General features: G+C 37.8%; 1 protein-coding gene across 3 annotated transcripts in view; it reads right to left on the reverse strand.

The window, feature by feature from the left end:
* Positions 1-16213, reverse strand: part of KCNAB1 (potassium voltage-gated channel subfamily A member regulatory beta subunit 1) — a 416330-nt gene that overhangs the window by 51550 nt on the left and 348567 nt on the right. For all 3 annotated transcript variants that reach the window (XM_003894919.4, XM_003894918.5, XM_003894916.4), the window contains exon 8: positions 13410-13496. In XM_003894919.4, the coding sequence (XP_003894968.1) occupies positions 13410-13496 (87 nt within the window). The remainder of the gene's footprint in view (positions 1-13409; positions 13497-16213) is intronic.

The raw sequence follows: 16213 nt of genomic DNA on the forward strand, positions 1-16213 counted from the left end.
ATTTGCCCCTATAATGTATTCTCAATCCAAGGGAGGAGGTATCCTTTTGAAATGTAAATCAAGTCACATCACTTTTTTGTCAAAAATTCAGAGAGCCCCAAAAGATCTGGCCTCTTTTATCTCTCTAAACTCATCTTCTTCTACCTTCCCCCTTCCTTACTCTGCTGCAGCCACATCAATGTCCTTGATGTTCCTCAAATATGACAGAAGGCTTCCATCTCAGGGCCTTTGCACTGTTTCTACAGCCAGAAGCAGTCTCCTTATCTCTCTTCTGGCTATTCACTTGACTTCTTCAAGTCCTTGCTCAAACCCTACCTTCTCAATGGCCAACTCCAACTTCCTAAGCATTCCCATTCTCATTACCCTGCTTTAGTTTTTCTTTTTTTCATAGCACCTATCAACATCTAATATTCTATATAATTTAACTTTTTGTTATTTTATTGTTTCTTATCTCTCCTGACAGAAAAAATATGCCCAACAGGGGTTGGGATCTTTGTCTATGTTGTTCTCTAATAAATCCTACGTATGCTGTGGTATACAGTAGACACTCAATAAATATTAGTTGGGTATGAATAAATGCACAAGCCAGGTTTTGCACCTGAGTGTTTATACTATGTCATGTTCTTCTGTGGGTCATCTGAGTACTGTATGGTGACATTTAAAATGCATTGTGTAGGTTTTTTGAGACAGGGTCTTGCAACATTTGATCTCTGCTCAGGAAGAGAGTAGGGGAAATGGATGAGAGAAAACCAAATTTCATTCTTTCTTCTTACCCATTTTTTTTTTCTTTTTTTATCTCCCTTTTTTGGCTTTTTGTTAATTTTTGTGTGAATTCTCTTGTCAGATGGGTTAATCTCCTATCTCATTAGATAAAAACATTCATTTTTAAATGGTAATTGGGTTTGTTTCATTACCAAACTTGCTTCTAGTTCCAAAGGCGATGATACAATGCTTTCCTTTTTGCCCTTAATACAGAAGAATACTGGTAATACTAAACTTTCTTTCCCTTCCTAGTGCTTCTGTGTAGAAACTGTTCCATCCACTGGCCCTCAAAAACAAATAAAATGGTTTTCTGGAATAAGCAAGCTCTGTGCTGACTACATTTGGATTGTCAAAATTTTAAGTCTGAAAGTATCTTATTTAATTATCAGCAATTCTGTATGGTTGGCTTCACTGAAGCTAGACACAACGTAAGCTTTCCCTTTTGAATTTAAAACAAATACATAAAACTTAACATGGGGATACATTTAGAGATGATGGGTAAATTCCAAATTGCAGAGGTTGAGGCTTTTGTGGCATATATTATTTTCCAGTATTTGAACATTAACAAATAATTACTCCCCAAAGTTGAAGTGACACCTCAAAAGTGTTCAGATTCCCAAGGAGGGGTGGGGTAGAGTTGTGGTGGAGTATGAGGGATGTCTTTGTATAATCTATGAATTTTATACAGGGAGCCAAGTGCCTTATTCCGTAATTTATGGAGACTTGAATCTTAAGCACACAAGGTTTTCCTAAACTTCCAGTTATATTGGACTTAATGGTATTTTCTTATAAAGGAAACACATTTGTTTCTGGAACTAAGAATTAAATTTTTTTTGGCATGTGCATGTGTAATTTAAGTCAGATAGATTTAAACTTAGGTATTTAAACATGTATAACAAGCATAACTAATGATAATGTAATCCTTCAGCTTAATATTTTAAATCTCCTACTGGTCCTTAATATTCAGTAGAGCAAGTATCCTCTGGCCTTGATGAAAACTCTGTTATATGGTAATACAGAGTCCTAAAGTCATTTTAAGTCATAAGCACATCCTCCATCAATCTCAATCAAAACTTCAAACTCAAACTCTTTTTCTCTGCCCAAGCTGGGACCTGTTTAGGCTAGAAGACTACAGGAGTGTCAGGTACATTTGGTTTATCTATTTCTTTATTTTCTCCTTCAAACCTCTGTCCTCCAGCCTTCATCCTCCAGAAGGCCCTGAAGGGAAGGACCCAAGATGACCCCACACAGGAGACATTCATAAGTACCTTCCCTACCAGTCCCAGGAGGTCAGCACTCCCCCAGTGGTGCCACCAAGGCAGAGAGTCAGCCCACCTCTTCACCCCTAGATTTTCCAGTCACGCAACAGCTCCAAGGCCACCATGTTCCCCAGTCATGGGATCATGTTTCAAATCATCTGAAAGGCGTTGAAACCCCCATCCCAACCAGGGTGGCAATGAAGAGGCAGCTTTCTCCTGTGCTGGGGTGGATGGAGCTCACAAGCACAGCTTTCTTCATACATACCCTTCTCACTAGATCCCCTTTACTCCCATCTCTCAACTTTTATATTTTTAAAACCAGTGAGGAGCTCCAGAGTCACTGAACAGAGAGTAGGGGAAGAAGAGAAGGGAAGGCTTCTCTTTGCAGAAGAAAACCAACTCCTAAAGAAAGAGGAGCTGATGGAATCAGGAAAGCACCATCTCACAGCCCTCCTTGTAAAAGCAGATGCAGGCAGGGATCCTTGGTGGATGCCAAAATGAGGTTGTGGGGGACAGCCTATTCACATAGTCTCAAATAATCACATTCTAGGTTGTTTGTTAATTATAAAGTTAAAGAGGTACTGTCACAGTGGAGAAACCTGGCAGACATCACTTTAATTGAGTGATCGACCTGAACAGGACCAGCAATGGGATGCAACAACCCTCCTGAGCCCTCGGAAAACAGTGTGGAGAATACTATGGAATAGTACACAGACATAAAAAAAAAAAAATGAAATCATGTCCTTTGCAGCAACATGGGCGGAGCTGGAGGCCATTATCCTAAGTGAAATAACTCAGAATCAGAAAATCAAATACCTCATGTTCTCACTTGTAAGGGGGAGCTAAACAAGGGGTACACAAGGACATGAAGATGGAAATACTAGACACGGGGGACTCTAAAAGAGGGGAGGGTGGCAGGGAGATGAGTGTTAAGAAACTACCTATTGGGTACAATGTTCACTATTTCGGTGATCAGTTCACTAGAAGCCCAAAGCTCAGCATTATGTAATATACCCATGGAATAAACTTGCACATGTACCCCCTGAATCTAAAATAGAATAAATAAAAAAATTAACAGTCATGACAATACTGCAGGATTCACACCCCCTCCAAACAAGCAAAACAAATAAATCCTATAAAGGACATTTTAGAAAATTTGAATATGACTTATATATTCTTGAATGTGATGATTGTGTTATGGTCATATAGAAGAATGCCTTATTCTCAGGAGATACTGGAGAAAATATTTATGGGTGAAATGTCACAATAGCAGAGAACAAGAGAGGAAAAAATAAAGGCAAAATGTGGCACAATTTGGTAAATGTATTGGGTATTTATTCTTTCACCATTTCTATAAGTTTTTAATTTCTCAAAATAAACAGCTAGGAGAAGAAAGAGCTATGGAACAAGCTCTCGCACACTTCATTTGAAAGTACAAATGGAGAACTGGCATCTCACTCTAAAATTTCATTTCAATTGTGTCTTGGTGTCTGGCTGAAACTTTGATTATTATATTTTCCGGGGCTTATATATTCCTAAAAGTGTAAACATATGTAACAACAACAACCTCAAAATATTTGTGCAGGACAATTACAATTTGTAACATGTTTCCACTTATCTCATTTTGTCTTCACGACAATCTTGGAAATAGCTAGAATATTTTTATTCTCCCAGTGTACAATGAAAAACCGAGAAGTTGAAAGTCTGAGCAACTCAGTCAAGTTTATATGCCTAAGACTAGCACCCTCATCTTTTGATTGCAGACCTCATATATTTTCAGGACACATATTAAATATTCAGGAGGGGGGTTAACAAAACCACTTACTCTCTTATTATTAATACTTCCTTTTGTACAGAGAGTAAGAGAGAGACTTGAGGGTGCTTGTTTATCCCCGGCTGTCTGAGAATTTTCGATTAGCCTGACACAGGTGGCTCTGCTCACTGCATTCAATAAGCATGCCAGTAAACCCTCCGAGTGTGTTACTGCTAAGTAATGTTAGTCTCCAAGTCCTCTGCACGTCCTTGCTGATCTGCTGCAGCAGATCGAGGAACTTACAGAAATGAATTCTCCTGAGATCCAGTCAACATCCCCTCAGAATATGGAGTTAAATTTTGTCACAACTCCAAATATCTTTCAGAGAAATGACGACTCACAGAAGGAAGTGCACATGAGTCATAAACCCACAGCCCCAGAATACTAAGCAGCTGTTTTTCACCTGACAGCTGGGGTGAGCAGAAGCAGTCTCTGTTCTCCCTCTCCCTCTCTCTCTCTTTTTTTCTTAACTAAAAACAATTTAAGGGAAAAAGAAGAAGAAGGAGAGAAAAGTACCCTTTTGGAGCTTGGTGAAGTCCACAAACTTGTTGTGAGAAGGTACAATAGTCCCCCAAACATTTGACCCACCTCGTTTCTCCTTTTTCAACTTACTAATGATACAGATTGAATCTCTTCTGCCTTCAATGTTGAGTAAAGATGTCATGAAAGAAAAAAACGGTGGTGGTGGCGGGGGGACAGAAAATAGAGGAAGTAGTTAAATTGCATAGCATGTAAGCATACCCTTCTTTAGAATCTTCCCTTCAAACCAGGACTTTATGGAATAAGGTTGGGAATCATTGATTTCCAAAGAAAGTAAAAAATAAAACACCAGATGAGTACAATTATTTTTCTGGAGTATAGTTTTCTTTAAAGCCAGCTCTTTGTGTATTTTCTGCAGCCTTGGCCATTGTAACTTCTCAGTAGTTCTAGTAAAGATAATTTTTCTAAAGCTCTTGTTCTTTCTATGGAACTCAGTTGGAAAAGATCATTTGTTAACCAGGGCTCTGTTCCTGATAGATGCATATCAGAATGATCCACAGTCAGAACTTTGTGGGCCTCTGTTAATGCTGGAAATTTTTCAACAGGCCTGGAGGATTCACCGGCCTGAGGCAACATGTCAATGACTGAGAGTGGTGAACTCTGTAATGTGCCTTTATTGTATTACTTAAGATTATTCAGTTCTGCTCAAGAAAGTAAGTGAAACAAAGAAAGAGGATAAATGAAACTGGGTGGAGATGCAAGTAGCTTGTGAGACATAGGCAGAATTTATAGGATGAGCATGGTAAAACTAAGTGGATTAGTAACCCCTGAGTCATAGTAGCCATCAACAAAGTAGAGAATGTGCATGCTGAACACAGATAGGAGGGAGGAATGGAAAGAGGTGATATTGACAACATATCCATATGCATATGACACCAAACAGTTGAAATATATTAAATATAAATACATAAAATATGAGAACTTAAGTGAAGTCTTCAGTCAGTCACCTCTAGGATAACCTGGTAGTAGACTTGGAGACTACAATTGCATCAAGGTAATTTCCTGCATAAAAAATTTATAGCAGTACTATGCAAACCGTAACAATAACAAAAATGGTAGCCCTAAATTTCGCATAGTTACTAGACAACATGCTAAGCATTTTGTAGATATTATCTCAAATAATCCTCGCAATAACCCTATAGAGCAGATATTATTACCTACATTCTACAGATAAGAAAACTGAGGACAAGAGAAGTTCAATAACTTGCCTAAGATCAACTGGCTCATAACAAAAAGAGGATTTGAACTGAGATCTGACTCTTAAAGCCATACCCTCTCTATTTTGGAGGCGGCCGAGTTATTTCCAAGCCCCCTCCCCACTACCCACGATTTCCTCCTGTTAGACCTTATTTGGTCATCCTAACTAAAATCTATCCCTATAACCTCCTAGCCCCCTCCCAGGATTAATTTGTTTCTACATTCTATTAACACCATCTAATGTAACTTTCTCACTAACTTCTTGTCTGTCTCCCCAACAAGAAATGTGATTTTTCTAAGGATAGGATTTTCATTTGATTATTAACTTCTGCTTCTCAAAGTGCCCAGAACAGTACTTGAATAGTAAATATTCAGTGACTATCAACTGAATGAATGAGTTAATCCTATTATTGATTTTTTTTTTCTAGAGACATCTTTGAAAATAAAGTCACAGGCACAAGATCACCTTTCAGGCTGAATAGATTAACCCTGGAAAATTTATGATTAGGGGCATAAAGAGTTTCAGAGCAAAATTTTAGGAGAAAAAAATGGGCTATAAGAAAATTACGCTGCCAACTCCACGGCTTGAATCTTACAGGACTTCACCAGATCCTCTGCAGTCCTGCAGCTTGGCTATCTCCATTAGATTTTCATCATATTATAATCTCAGGGCCTTGGACTTCTCCCATGATTATCTCTGAGAAGAGATCCAGAGAAAGGAGAGTTGTACATGCCTTACCTAAGGCATTCTAGAAATGGGGCTTATGTTTGTGTGCCCCAGCTGTGGGTGAGGTGCTGTAACCACATTATTAACTCATTCAGATGGTGCTTTATGTTTCCTCTGTTTTCAGTGAGGAAAGTGAGCCACTGTGAGGATAGTAGCTTGTCCCGAGTGTACAGTCTGATAGGTAGTAAAGCCAGAATTTGAAGTTGTGTCTGTCTAATGCCCTAGTCCACTCTGCAGAAATATTGTTCCAATGAGGAGGTCCACCATGAACAGAAACATGGAATTTTCTAAACAGATGAACTGGAGACGAAAAGAACTGAAGTGAACCCATTGTTATATTTCTTATGATGGATGAAATAAATTTGTCTTTTTATGACACAATTTTTTTTGGTCTGTAAAGGATAAAACATCAGCTAAATAGGCCTGAAGTATCAGGAAAATTTTTGATGAATTTGCAGTTAAAATGGAAATAAAACTGCATTTTAAAATTGAAACACTTTTTTTTTTTTTTTGCCACAAGCTTGGCTGGGTTTGGCTCATCTTCTTGGACATGAAAATCATTTTCTCCAAATTAATTTCTTGAAAACTCAACTGTCCCAGCCTTCCAAGCCAGGGGGTTAAATTGATGCAATGTACACCAGAGGCCTTGGGAACATCCTGGCCAAAGTAATAAATGAAATGCATTAAATAATCTTAATTGATATAGTAATACTCAGGGGGCAACTGTATTGCCAAAGAATTGTCCCTTTATTCATTTCTGCTCATTTAGATATCAATCACACTTCTAAAGAGAGATGCAGCACATCTGGATGCTACTGCGATTGCAGATGAGAAACAGCATGTAGGTGTCCTGGGGCTGTTTGGCAACAACCTGTCAACATCTCCTTGAAATATGTTGAACCAGGTACTAGAATGTTTATAGAGGTTAGGAAACCAAGATAGGTTTTCAAGTAGAGGAAAATGAAGTTAGAGCTATTTAACTTTGGAGCTTTATTCATTCAATCACTCAAACACTTGTTCAGTCCTTCATCCATCCAACCAATAAATATTTATTGAGCACCTACTATGTGCCTGAGGCTCTGTTAGACTGGGAATATAGTTTATGAGCCTGTGTGGTCAAGTACAGTAGCTAACTAGCCACATGTGGGCTATTGAACACTTGAAATGTGGCTGATCCTAATTAAAATTGTCTACTGAGCAGTTGAAATGTGTTGCTTCAAATTAGGGTGTACACAACTGATTATACAAAGACTTAGTAGGGAAAAAAAAGAATGTAATATACGCCATTAGGAACTTTTGGATACTCATGGATCGTGTTGAAGTGATAAGTTTTGATATATCACATTAAATAAAATATAATAAATAACCTCACCTGTTTCTTTTTACTTTTTTTTTTTACTTTAAGTTCAGAAATGCCATGTACAGGACGTGCAGGTTTGTTACATGGGTATACATGTGCCACGGTGGTTTGCTGCACCCATCACCCCGTCATCTAGGCTTTATGCCCCACATGCATTAGGTATTTGTCCTAACGCTCTCTCTCCCCTTGCCCCCGACCCCCCGACAGGCCCCGGTATGTGTTGTTCCCTTCCCTTTTTACTTTTTAAATGTAGCTAATAGAAAATTTAAATTATATATATATGGCTTGCATTATATTTCTATTGGACAGTGCTGTAATATTTGCAGAAGATTTCTTCCTTCTATATCATGTTTTTTTCGGATAGCTTGAAGGTAACTTTCAGGGAAGATAATAAAAGATAGAGGTGGAAGGGCTGATCTATTGTGGGGTAAATGATGTTTCTAGGTTTTAGGTGGTTAATTTTTGTTTTGAAAACTTTTTACTTTGGAAGTTATATATCTAGGTCCAGTAGTTTGGAACTGTCAAAATGTAGAAAACTTGGGATACTGTAATGTTTTTTGCTTTCTGGCATTTTCTGAGTTGTCATTGAATATCCTGAATCCCTGAATATCCATAGATGGCTACTTTCACATGACAACACTAAAAAAGATGGCTTAGAAAGAAATACTTATGGAATGGGTTATTTGACAAGATGATACTATGGGAATAAGTGAAGCTAACTTTGGTCTTGCTTCTCTTATTTGAAATTAAGACATATGGGCTGCTTTATGTCTGCACTGATCTGCTAGCAGGAAAAAATAAATAACTGGAACTGTAATCAGTATGGAAATAATATTTAATGACTCAGGAATTCTGTAAGAATAATCAGTTTTGGCAAAAAGCTCTATGTGAAAAGTAAAGACTCAATTCCAAGTGTTTTTAAAATCAAATACTAACTAAAATTTAATTTAATTTAGAAATCAGATTCTTAGATCAACAAGTTAGTGTGTCCCCTCTTTTTGCTTTTGTCTACAAGGGGTACAGGCTTACACTCTCCTTTCATGACCACAGTTAGGCTCAATCTCTTCTTCCTGGAGCAGTGAGAATAGTATAGGTAGAGATATTAGCCTGGTGTTTGGGAATGACAGAAAATCAAACAAACAAACAAACAAACAAACAAAAAACTCCTCATACACGTCCTTGGACACACAAATGCTCTTTGTCCATCCATGTCCAGACTGACTCTATTGCCTGAACTTTTTCTTGTCTAATGAGCTCGAGAGAAGATTTTGAAATACATATTAGGGATTTGTGGAAGTGAGAGAATTAAGGATATGAGCTTCATAGAGCATAAAAAACTGTCAGTGACTCTACTGGGAGGAACAGAGACCCATAAGAAGGAAGAAATGGGATGTGGGGCTGATTTTTTTCTAGGACTGGAAAACATACCATCGTTGCCAGATATTGTAGCAGAGACAGATGGCATGACAGATGCTGTGAAAGAAAAATGACTTACTACTAGGTGAACCAGAAAAAATAAACAAGAGGGACAGAGGAAAAAGTACACAAGCTCCCCTCTGTTGTCAGGAACATCTTCCCATAGCCTGAAAATGTCTAACTGTATTCCATGGGGTTGCAGATTGCGAATGAAGTGTCTCACCCCTTTCTCCACTGATTGCACCTTTGGAATTTACAGCCATTCTTTTGAGAGGACTCACTTTTTGTCTATTGATCTTCTAAGAAATAAGGGAAGGAAACAACTAATTGGATATATGATGCCAATATATTATAAAGATGCTGCAGTTAATCTTTTTCTGGCTCAAATGGTTGCTATACGATATGTAGAAACTGGCTGAAACTCATCTTGGTTTATTTTTAAAATGTTCCCGATTAACATCATTTCATGGTAGAAATCACATGAATGCAATTGGCATTTTAATAATGTTTAAATGGAAGTTGTTTAAAACGTGTCTTAGTGATGCTCATTGTGGGCACACACATGACCCTTGACATTTGCATAGTTTATGACTGGAGACTCTCAGTGTCTCCAAGTTCTTGAACACTACTCTACTCGGTAATCAGTGACAAATAAGAGCAAGCACTGAGTTGGGTTGAACTCATTTGAAAGTGCTATGTCCCCTGTGTTTAAAAGAGGTGCCTCAGCAAAATTACGTCAGCATGTGTTGTGACTCCATGGAGTTGACAAATAATAGTTGAAATCAATAAAAATGATTTACAAACACTAAGGGTCTATAGTATTAATACATGTAGATTTAATATATAAATACGCAACAATATATACTTGGCAACCACTGTTTTGTCACTTAAACAGAAATGGATGCAAGTGAGCCTAAAATAGCCAATGTGAGTTGCTGAAACAAGAAAAAAGTAATATCATTTGATATTAAGGATTTTTCTGCCTCTACCAAAAAATAAAAAGGTTGGACAACTATCTAGTGATGATTTTTTTCACCACATTTGAAAAATAAATTGAATAATTAACTAAAGCCAATAGAATATCATTGACTAACAGAGTTACTGCAGTGTTTTCAAGGGTAATTTGATTATAAATAACATTTGACTTCTGTCATGTTTTTAGAAACACTAATAGTCTTCCTAAGGTATACCCCCATTGTACATGTACAGCTTTATTCCCATATATACACAGTATGATTTACAAGATTGTTGCAAAGGTGACTCTCAACAACATGGAATCCAGAACTAACACAGGCACCTTATTTTTCCCCCATTTTTAGGGTGCCAAATGTACCCAAGTCCACCTGACAGTCCTGTCTCTTTATTTCCTATTGCTTCTTTATTTCCCAGATCAGTACTTTCCCCTGGCACAGTAAAGTAGAAAAGACTATATGTATAGATGTGTTCCCAGAGACTTACATCAAACTCTGATTGTTCCAGTAGACCCACCTTGGAACAAATGAGTGTACTAAGTTTGAGGATAAACATTTTCTGAAAGCTAGGAAAAACTCACATGGATGCTATTTCAATCTGGAACAAGTCCTGCATGAGGAGCTGCCTGTGGAATGTCCCTGCTAGGTCCTCCCAGAAGAATAAGCCTCAAAACTTGATTGGCCTGCTTGGGTGAGTCTCCTCTTGCTGGTGAGGGGAAGCAGGCTACATTCCAGCATGAGGTGGTTGATTGCTGCTGTGCTACAAAATGCCATGTGCCTTGACCTTATCAACAAGTGGCAAATCTCCATTGTTTGACATTCTTCATTATGCTTCTGAACTTGGAAAATGACTGATGATAAAATAGCTTCCCATTCCGCTTTGTGGAATTGTATATAAGAAACTACTTGGGGAAAATGTAAATTTTCTCTGATTCCCACAAAGGCTAAACAATGTTGTGAACTCCACCAGACAGCAGCAATTATTTTTAAAAACACTTTGAAGATTTCTTTTAATAAATTTCAACATATTATAAATATTGATACAAGAGACATCATTATCTTGTTGGTGTCACATAGTTTGACTCCTAATTGAGGATTTCCTCCTTCTATAAATGTAATGCAAATTATGTTTTCTGTTTGAGAGACTCCTACAATATATTCCAAAAATAAAAGGCAGAGGTAAGATGGGGAAAAAAAATCCTTAAAAATCTTAGATGTTCTGCTATCCTGTACATGGTATAGTTGCAAAGAACACTGTCTAAAAGAGGAAAATAGTCACTAGGCACCTAAAATGTGAAGCAATTCCAGTCTTTCATAGACCTCACTAAATGGCATTTTACTTGACACTTTTGCAGACTAAATAACTTTAGTGCTCTGTTTTCATGTGTCATTAAGAATTGTATGACTGGAACATTTCTACACTGCTGGTGGGAATGTAAACTAGTACAGCCACTATGGAAAACAGTGTGGATATTCCTTAAAGAACTAAAAGTAGAACTACCATTTGATGCAGCAACCCCACTACTGGGTATCTACCCAGAGGAAAAGAAGTCATTATTTGAAAAAGATACTTGCACATGCGTGTTTACAGCAGCACAATTCACAGTTGCAAAAATCGTGGAACCAACCCAAATGCTCATCAATCAATGAGTGGATAAAGAAACTGTGAGAGAGATATATATATATATGATGGAATACTACTCAGCCATAAAAAGGAATGAATTAATAGCATTTGCAGTGACCTGGATGATACTGGAGACTATTATTCTAAGTGAAGTAACCCAGGAATGGAAAACCAAATATTATATGTTCTCACTGATATGTGAGAACTAAGCTATGAGTACACAAAGGCATAAACATGCTACAATGGACTTTGGGGACTTGGGGGGAAGAGTGGGAGAGGGGCGAGGGATAAAAGACTACAAATATGGAGCAGTGTATTCTGCTCGAGTGATAAGTGCACCAAAATCTTACAAATCACCACTAAAGCACTTACTCACGTAACCAACTATGACCTGTACCCCAATAACTTAGGGAAAAATAAGATAAAAAATAAAAAAGAGTTGTATGACATCATATTATCCTTGCAATAAATACTTCTTATGCTTATGATTTGCTTTATCAAACACCTAATCTTTGCTTTGACAAAAAATATGCAGTTTTATGTCATTTCCATGGAAAATTTCCAACACTGATACTGTTTATAATAAACTCCTAATTTTACCCAGATTCAAGAAAGAAGAAAACTGTAGGAGAAAGTTAGATATAAGAATATATATATTTTACATTTCTCTGTAGTTGAGAACGAGATAAATGGCAAGGAAAATAATTTCCATAACTTTTTTATGGTCAGAAATATAACCTAGAAAAATTTATAATATGTCAATCATTCATACTTTTCCATTACTATAACCCTTCTATAACCCTATAACAAGAATCACTCTTTACAGAATCTGGTTTATTACAAGATCCTGCCTTTTGAATCATCAAGGACAAAGTTACCTTCAGTGTAATCTCATGTGAATCAAACTATTCTAATTATTTTAAAAGTGGTAATCCATATCATATTGTTCAAATAACCAGAATATTCATTTTTGCTCTTTTTCTCAAATATCTTCATTCTCAGTCACCTCAGGTAAGTGATAATCCATGTGATTTTGAACTTCAGTTAACTGGAACATTCTTTTCAATTCATCCTCATCCTCTCAAACTATCTTCTGCCTCAAACATCCTAGCAAGTTCCGTAAATAAATGTAAATTGAAGAAAATCTGGTTTTAGAAACATTCTGAAAGCTTCCAGAGGAAGAAGCTTAAACTGTGGTCCTCAAACAGTTATAACAGAAAGGCGATAAAATGTTGCAGCTCCTTGAGAATCAACAGTCAAACTGCAATGAAATCTTACTTTGAAGCAGTCGCTGCTGTGGAATCCCTGCTGGTGGCACCACTGAGCACTGCTACCACAGACTGGAAACTAATCAGACTTAGAGCCATTATAAAATAGGAAGACCCTCAAAGGATTTACTGTGAAATGATGATGGCTGTGTTATAAAGCCCCTTTCCAATTAACTTTATTGTTTTAGCTGATGAAATCATGAAAGTGAAATGAACCTGGAAAAGGTGAGCACTGTAACCAGCGGGAGCCACAAACCCAATGCCTTCAACTGCTTTAAAATAAGAAGATGCAGCAGACAGAGCATTGGTTTTGGGGGTCAATGCTGAGGCCAAAAGGCATCAGTCAGAAATATTTTTTTTTTCCACATTCAGTTCAATCAGTCTGAATACAATTCATTTCCTACTGTGAGCAGAGTAAGTCCTCAAACTGAATCAAGAATTCTAGAGTATTTTATTAAAGTTCTTAACTTACCTTCCATGGGAGTGTTACTGTCTGGTCGATTAGCAAAGACCACATCCACATACTCCAGCTGCAGCCTCTGAAGGGAGCCCTTCAATCCTGGGAGCAGAAGCAGGAAACAAACCCCAAAATCTAAATATGAGCAGTATTCAAAGAGTTGAAGTTTGGTTTCTTTCAATAATTTACTTTAAAAAAATAGAATTGGAATAGTTTCAAAAATGCTTTGAATACAATGATTGCTAATTGACCCTAGAACGTTTTAAAATTACATCAAAGGCTGACTTCCCCCAACAAGAAAAGTCTTAGAACTTTTTCAGGAATATTATCACTCTCACAGGAAAATACATACTTAGGAACGACCTTCACAGTAACTTGTATGAGGCAATATCCAGAAGCAAAATTTAGAATAAAAAGCAGCTTCTTTCCAACAGTTAGTGTTTTTCTTCTTGAACGATGCAAATTAATGTTTATGTTTTGGATCACTTAATAGGCTTATAGTGAGCCAGAGATACATTTATTATACATAAAACTCATTAGAATGGTTTAAATCAGAAATAAATGACTGCCCCAACCCCATCTTAATGTAAATGTTGGTTTTAATAGTAATATAAAGGGGTTAGCAAATGAAGCCTTTGCTCAACATTTTACTAATTGGAACAAAGTTTAAGGAACATAAAATATAGCTGAGCTCTAACATTTCTATTATTCCCCATTTTGGGGGAAGAAACAAAAACATTAGAAGCTATAAAGACTGAAGAGGTAATATAAAGGAGAGAATAAGAACTTGAAAAGGGAGTTAGGAACCAACAGCCTATGTTTCAGCCCTAACCATTTGGTCACATTTCTATGAATACTCAGAAAAAAATTAATTTTAGTAAAATTAATACTTCCCTGAAATAGAACATATTGTATATAATATTATGCAACCAAAAGGATGACAGTGTTTGAGAATCATGTTATCCCATTTCCATGGGGCACAGCATTTAGCATTCTCTTATCAGCCTCTTTAATTCCTCAGGGAGACCAGAGGCTTTACTCTCTTTATTATAGACATAAAATTAATTGCATGTTAAATGAGGCTCTTATAAATTTAAATTTGGTTCATTTAAATTTGATTTTTCATACTGGTTTATCAGCCAGCCACAATTAGTTTTCTGACAGGAAGATGGAGTGCTTGAATATTGTTCCGGAAATATTTTCCATCCATTGAGAAAGGACTGTCTGTGATGGCAGCTTGTTAAAAGCTTTGATGAAGAGATTAGGGCAGACAGATGTTATGAGGTCTAATGCCTGCCGTGATGCTCAGGCACAGGGTATCACCAGCTATTTCAAGAAACGGTGTGAAATTAAATTAAAGTGAAAAAATATCATGATATGAGCCACTTTTGGGAACAGTTGTATGCAGGGAGGAGGTAAGGAAAGGACAGGAATACTAAGTAAACAAATAACAGGATATCACAAGGTTTGAAAGTCTGGAAATCTGCACCCTAGCATGCTTGGGACCCCACTTGGGTTCTTTGACCTTTTTTTGAGACTCAATTCTCTAGTCTGCAGTGGGCCAATACTGCACAATACTGACACCTTCAGAATTGGTGTTCCTGGGAGAGCTGTGTAACACAGTCTACAGAACCACAACGTGAAATTATACCGTGGTGTTCACATCTGGAAAGTTCCAGGGGGAAGACAGCAAAAGACCAAATGCCAAAAATTTTCACTAGACCCCCTGTTTTGGAGAGGGGCATTTAATGACAGTTCTGGCCTGTGCTTGGCAGACGAAATAAGTATCTTGTTTTCTGACAATGGCCCTCTCTCCCTGTTCTCTTCTAAACAGCTCAGTGTGGGCTGAGAGTAACTAGCAGAAGCAGCTACAAATAACTTGGCACTGTTACAGCACTGTGTGATGAGGCATGTCACAGATAGGTGTGACTTTTTGTCATTTATTATTCCATCCCATGAGCATGTATTGAGTCCCAATTTCATCCTGAGACTGTGCCAGGCTCTCAGCGTTTAAAGATGCACAGACACAGTCTTCATCCCAAGGAGCTCTAACAGTGCATATTGAGAGCATCTATTGGCACAGGTTCCTTGTTCAAGGTTGTAATGTGTACCTGGAACTAATGATATGGACTTGATACTAAGGTCAGCCTCATGGTATTTGGCCATTCCCACCTCTTTAATTCTTTCTCTGAAAAGCACTCTTTCTTGATATTTGGCAAGAAATTCAAGTATCTGAGGCCAGTGATCCCTCCTCTGACTTTGAAGTGGAATGAAAGGAAATTGTCCCTCCAAAGGACACTATCCACTCACTTTACAAATCTCAATCACATAAAGTCTTGTAACCCATGGTATGAACTTTGGATTCTGTGTAAGATTTAAAGACACTGGTAGGGGAGGTTCCAGTGAGGAGGAGATTAAGCAGGGGAAATAATATGATCAGATTTCCATTTTGAACCGATGGCTCCACCTGCTGAGAGGGACCTGAAGGCACAAGAGTGAAGGCAGGCACAGCCACTGCAGCCCATCCAGCTCAGACAAAGTTAGTGAGAGGTGTATACATTTGAGACAAGTGGTGTAAGTAGAAATACACGGACTTGCTGGTGTGCTGCATATAGGGTGTGGAGGTTAGAGTAAACAAGAACGACTCCTAGATTTGGGGCCTGAGAAGTGAAGTGACTGTTACTAAATGGGGCAGTCAGGGGGAAAGCTAACCGGAGGTGGTCGGGGAGCCAAGTTTAGTCTAAGTAGCACCTCAGTCACTACATGGAGCTCTTGGCAGCTGGATGGACCAGTCTGGCGTTCAGAGGAGGTGAGGCACA

This window comes from Papio anubis, chromosome 2, assembly GCF_008728515.1.
Source record: "Papio anubis isolate 15944 chromosome 2, Panubis1.0, whole genome shotgun sequence".
In the NCBI taxonomy this organism is placed as follows: Eukaryota; Metazoa; Chordata; class Mammalia; order Primates; family Cercopithecidae; genus Papio; species Papio anubis.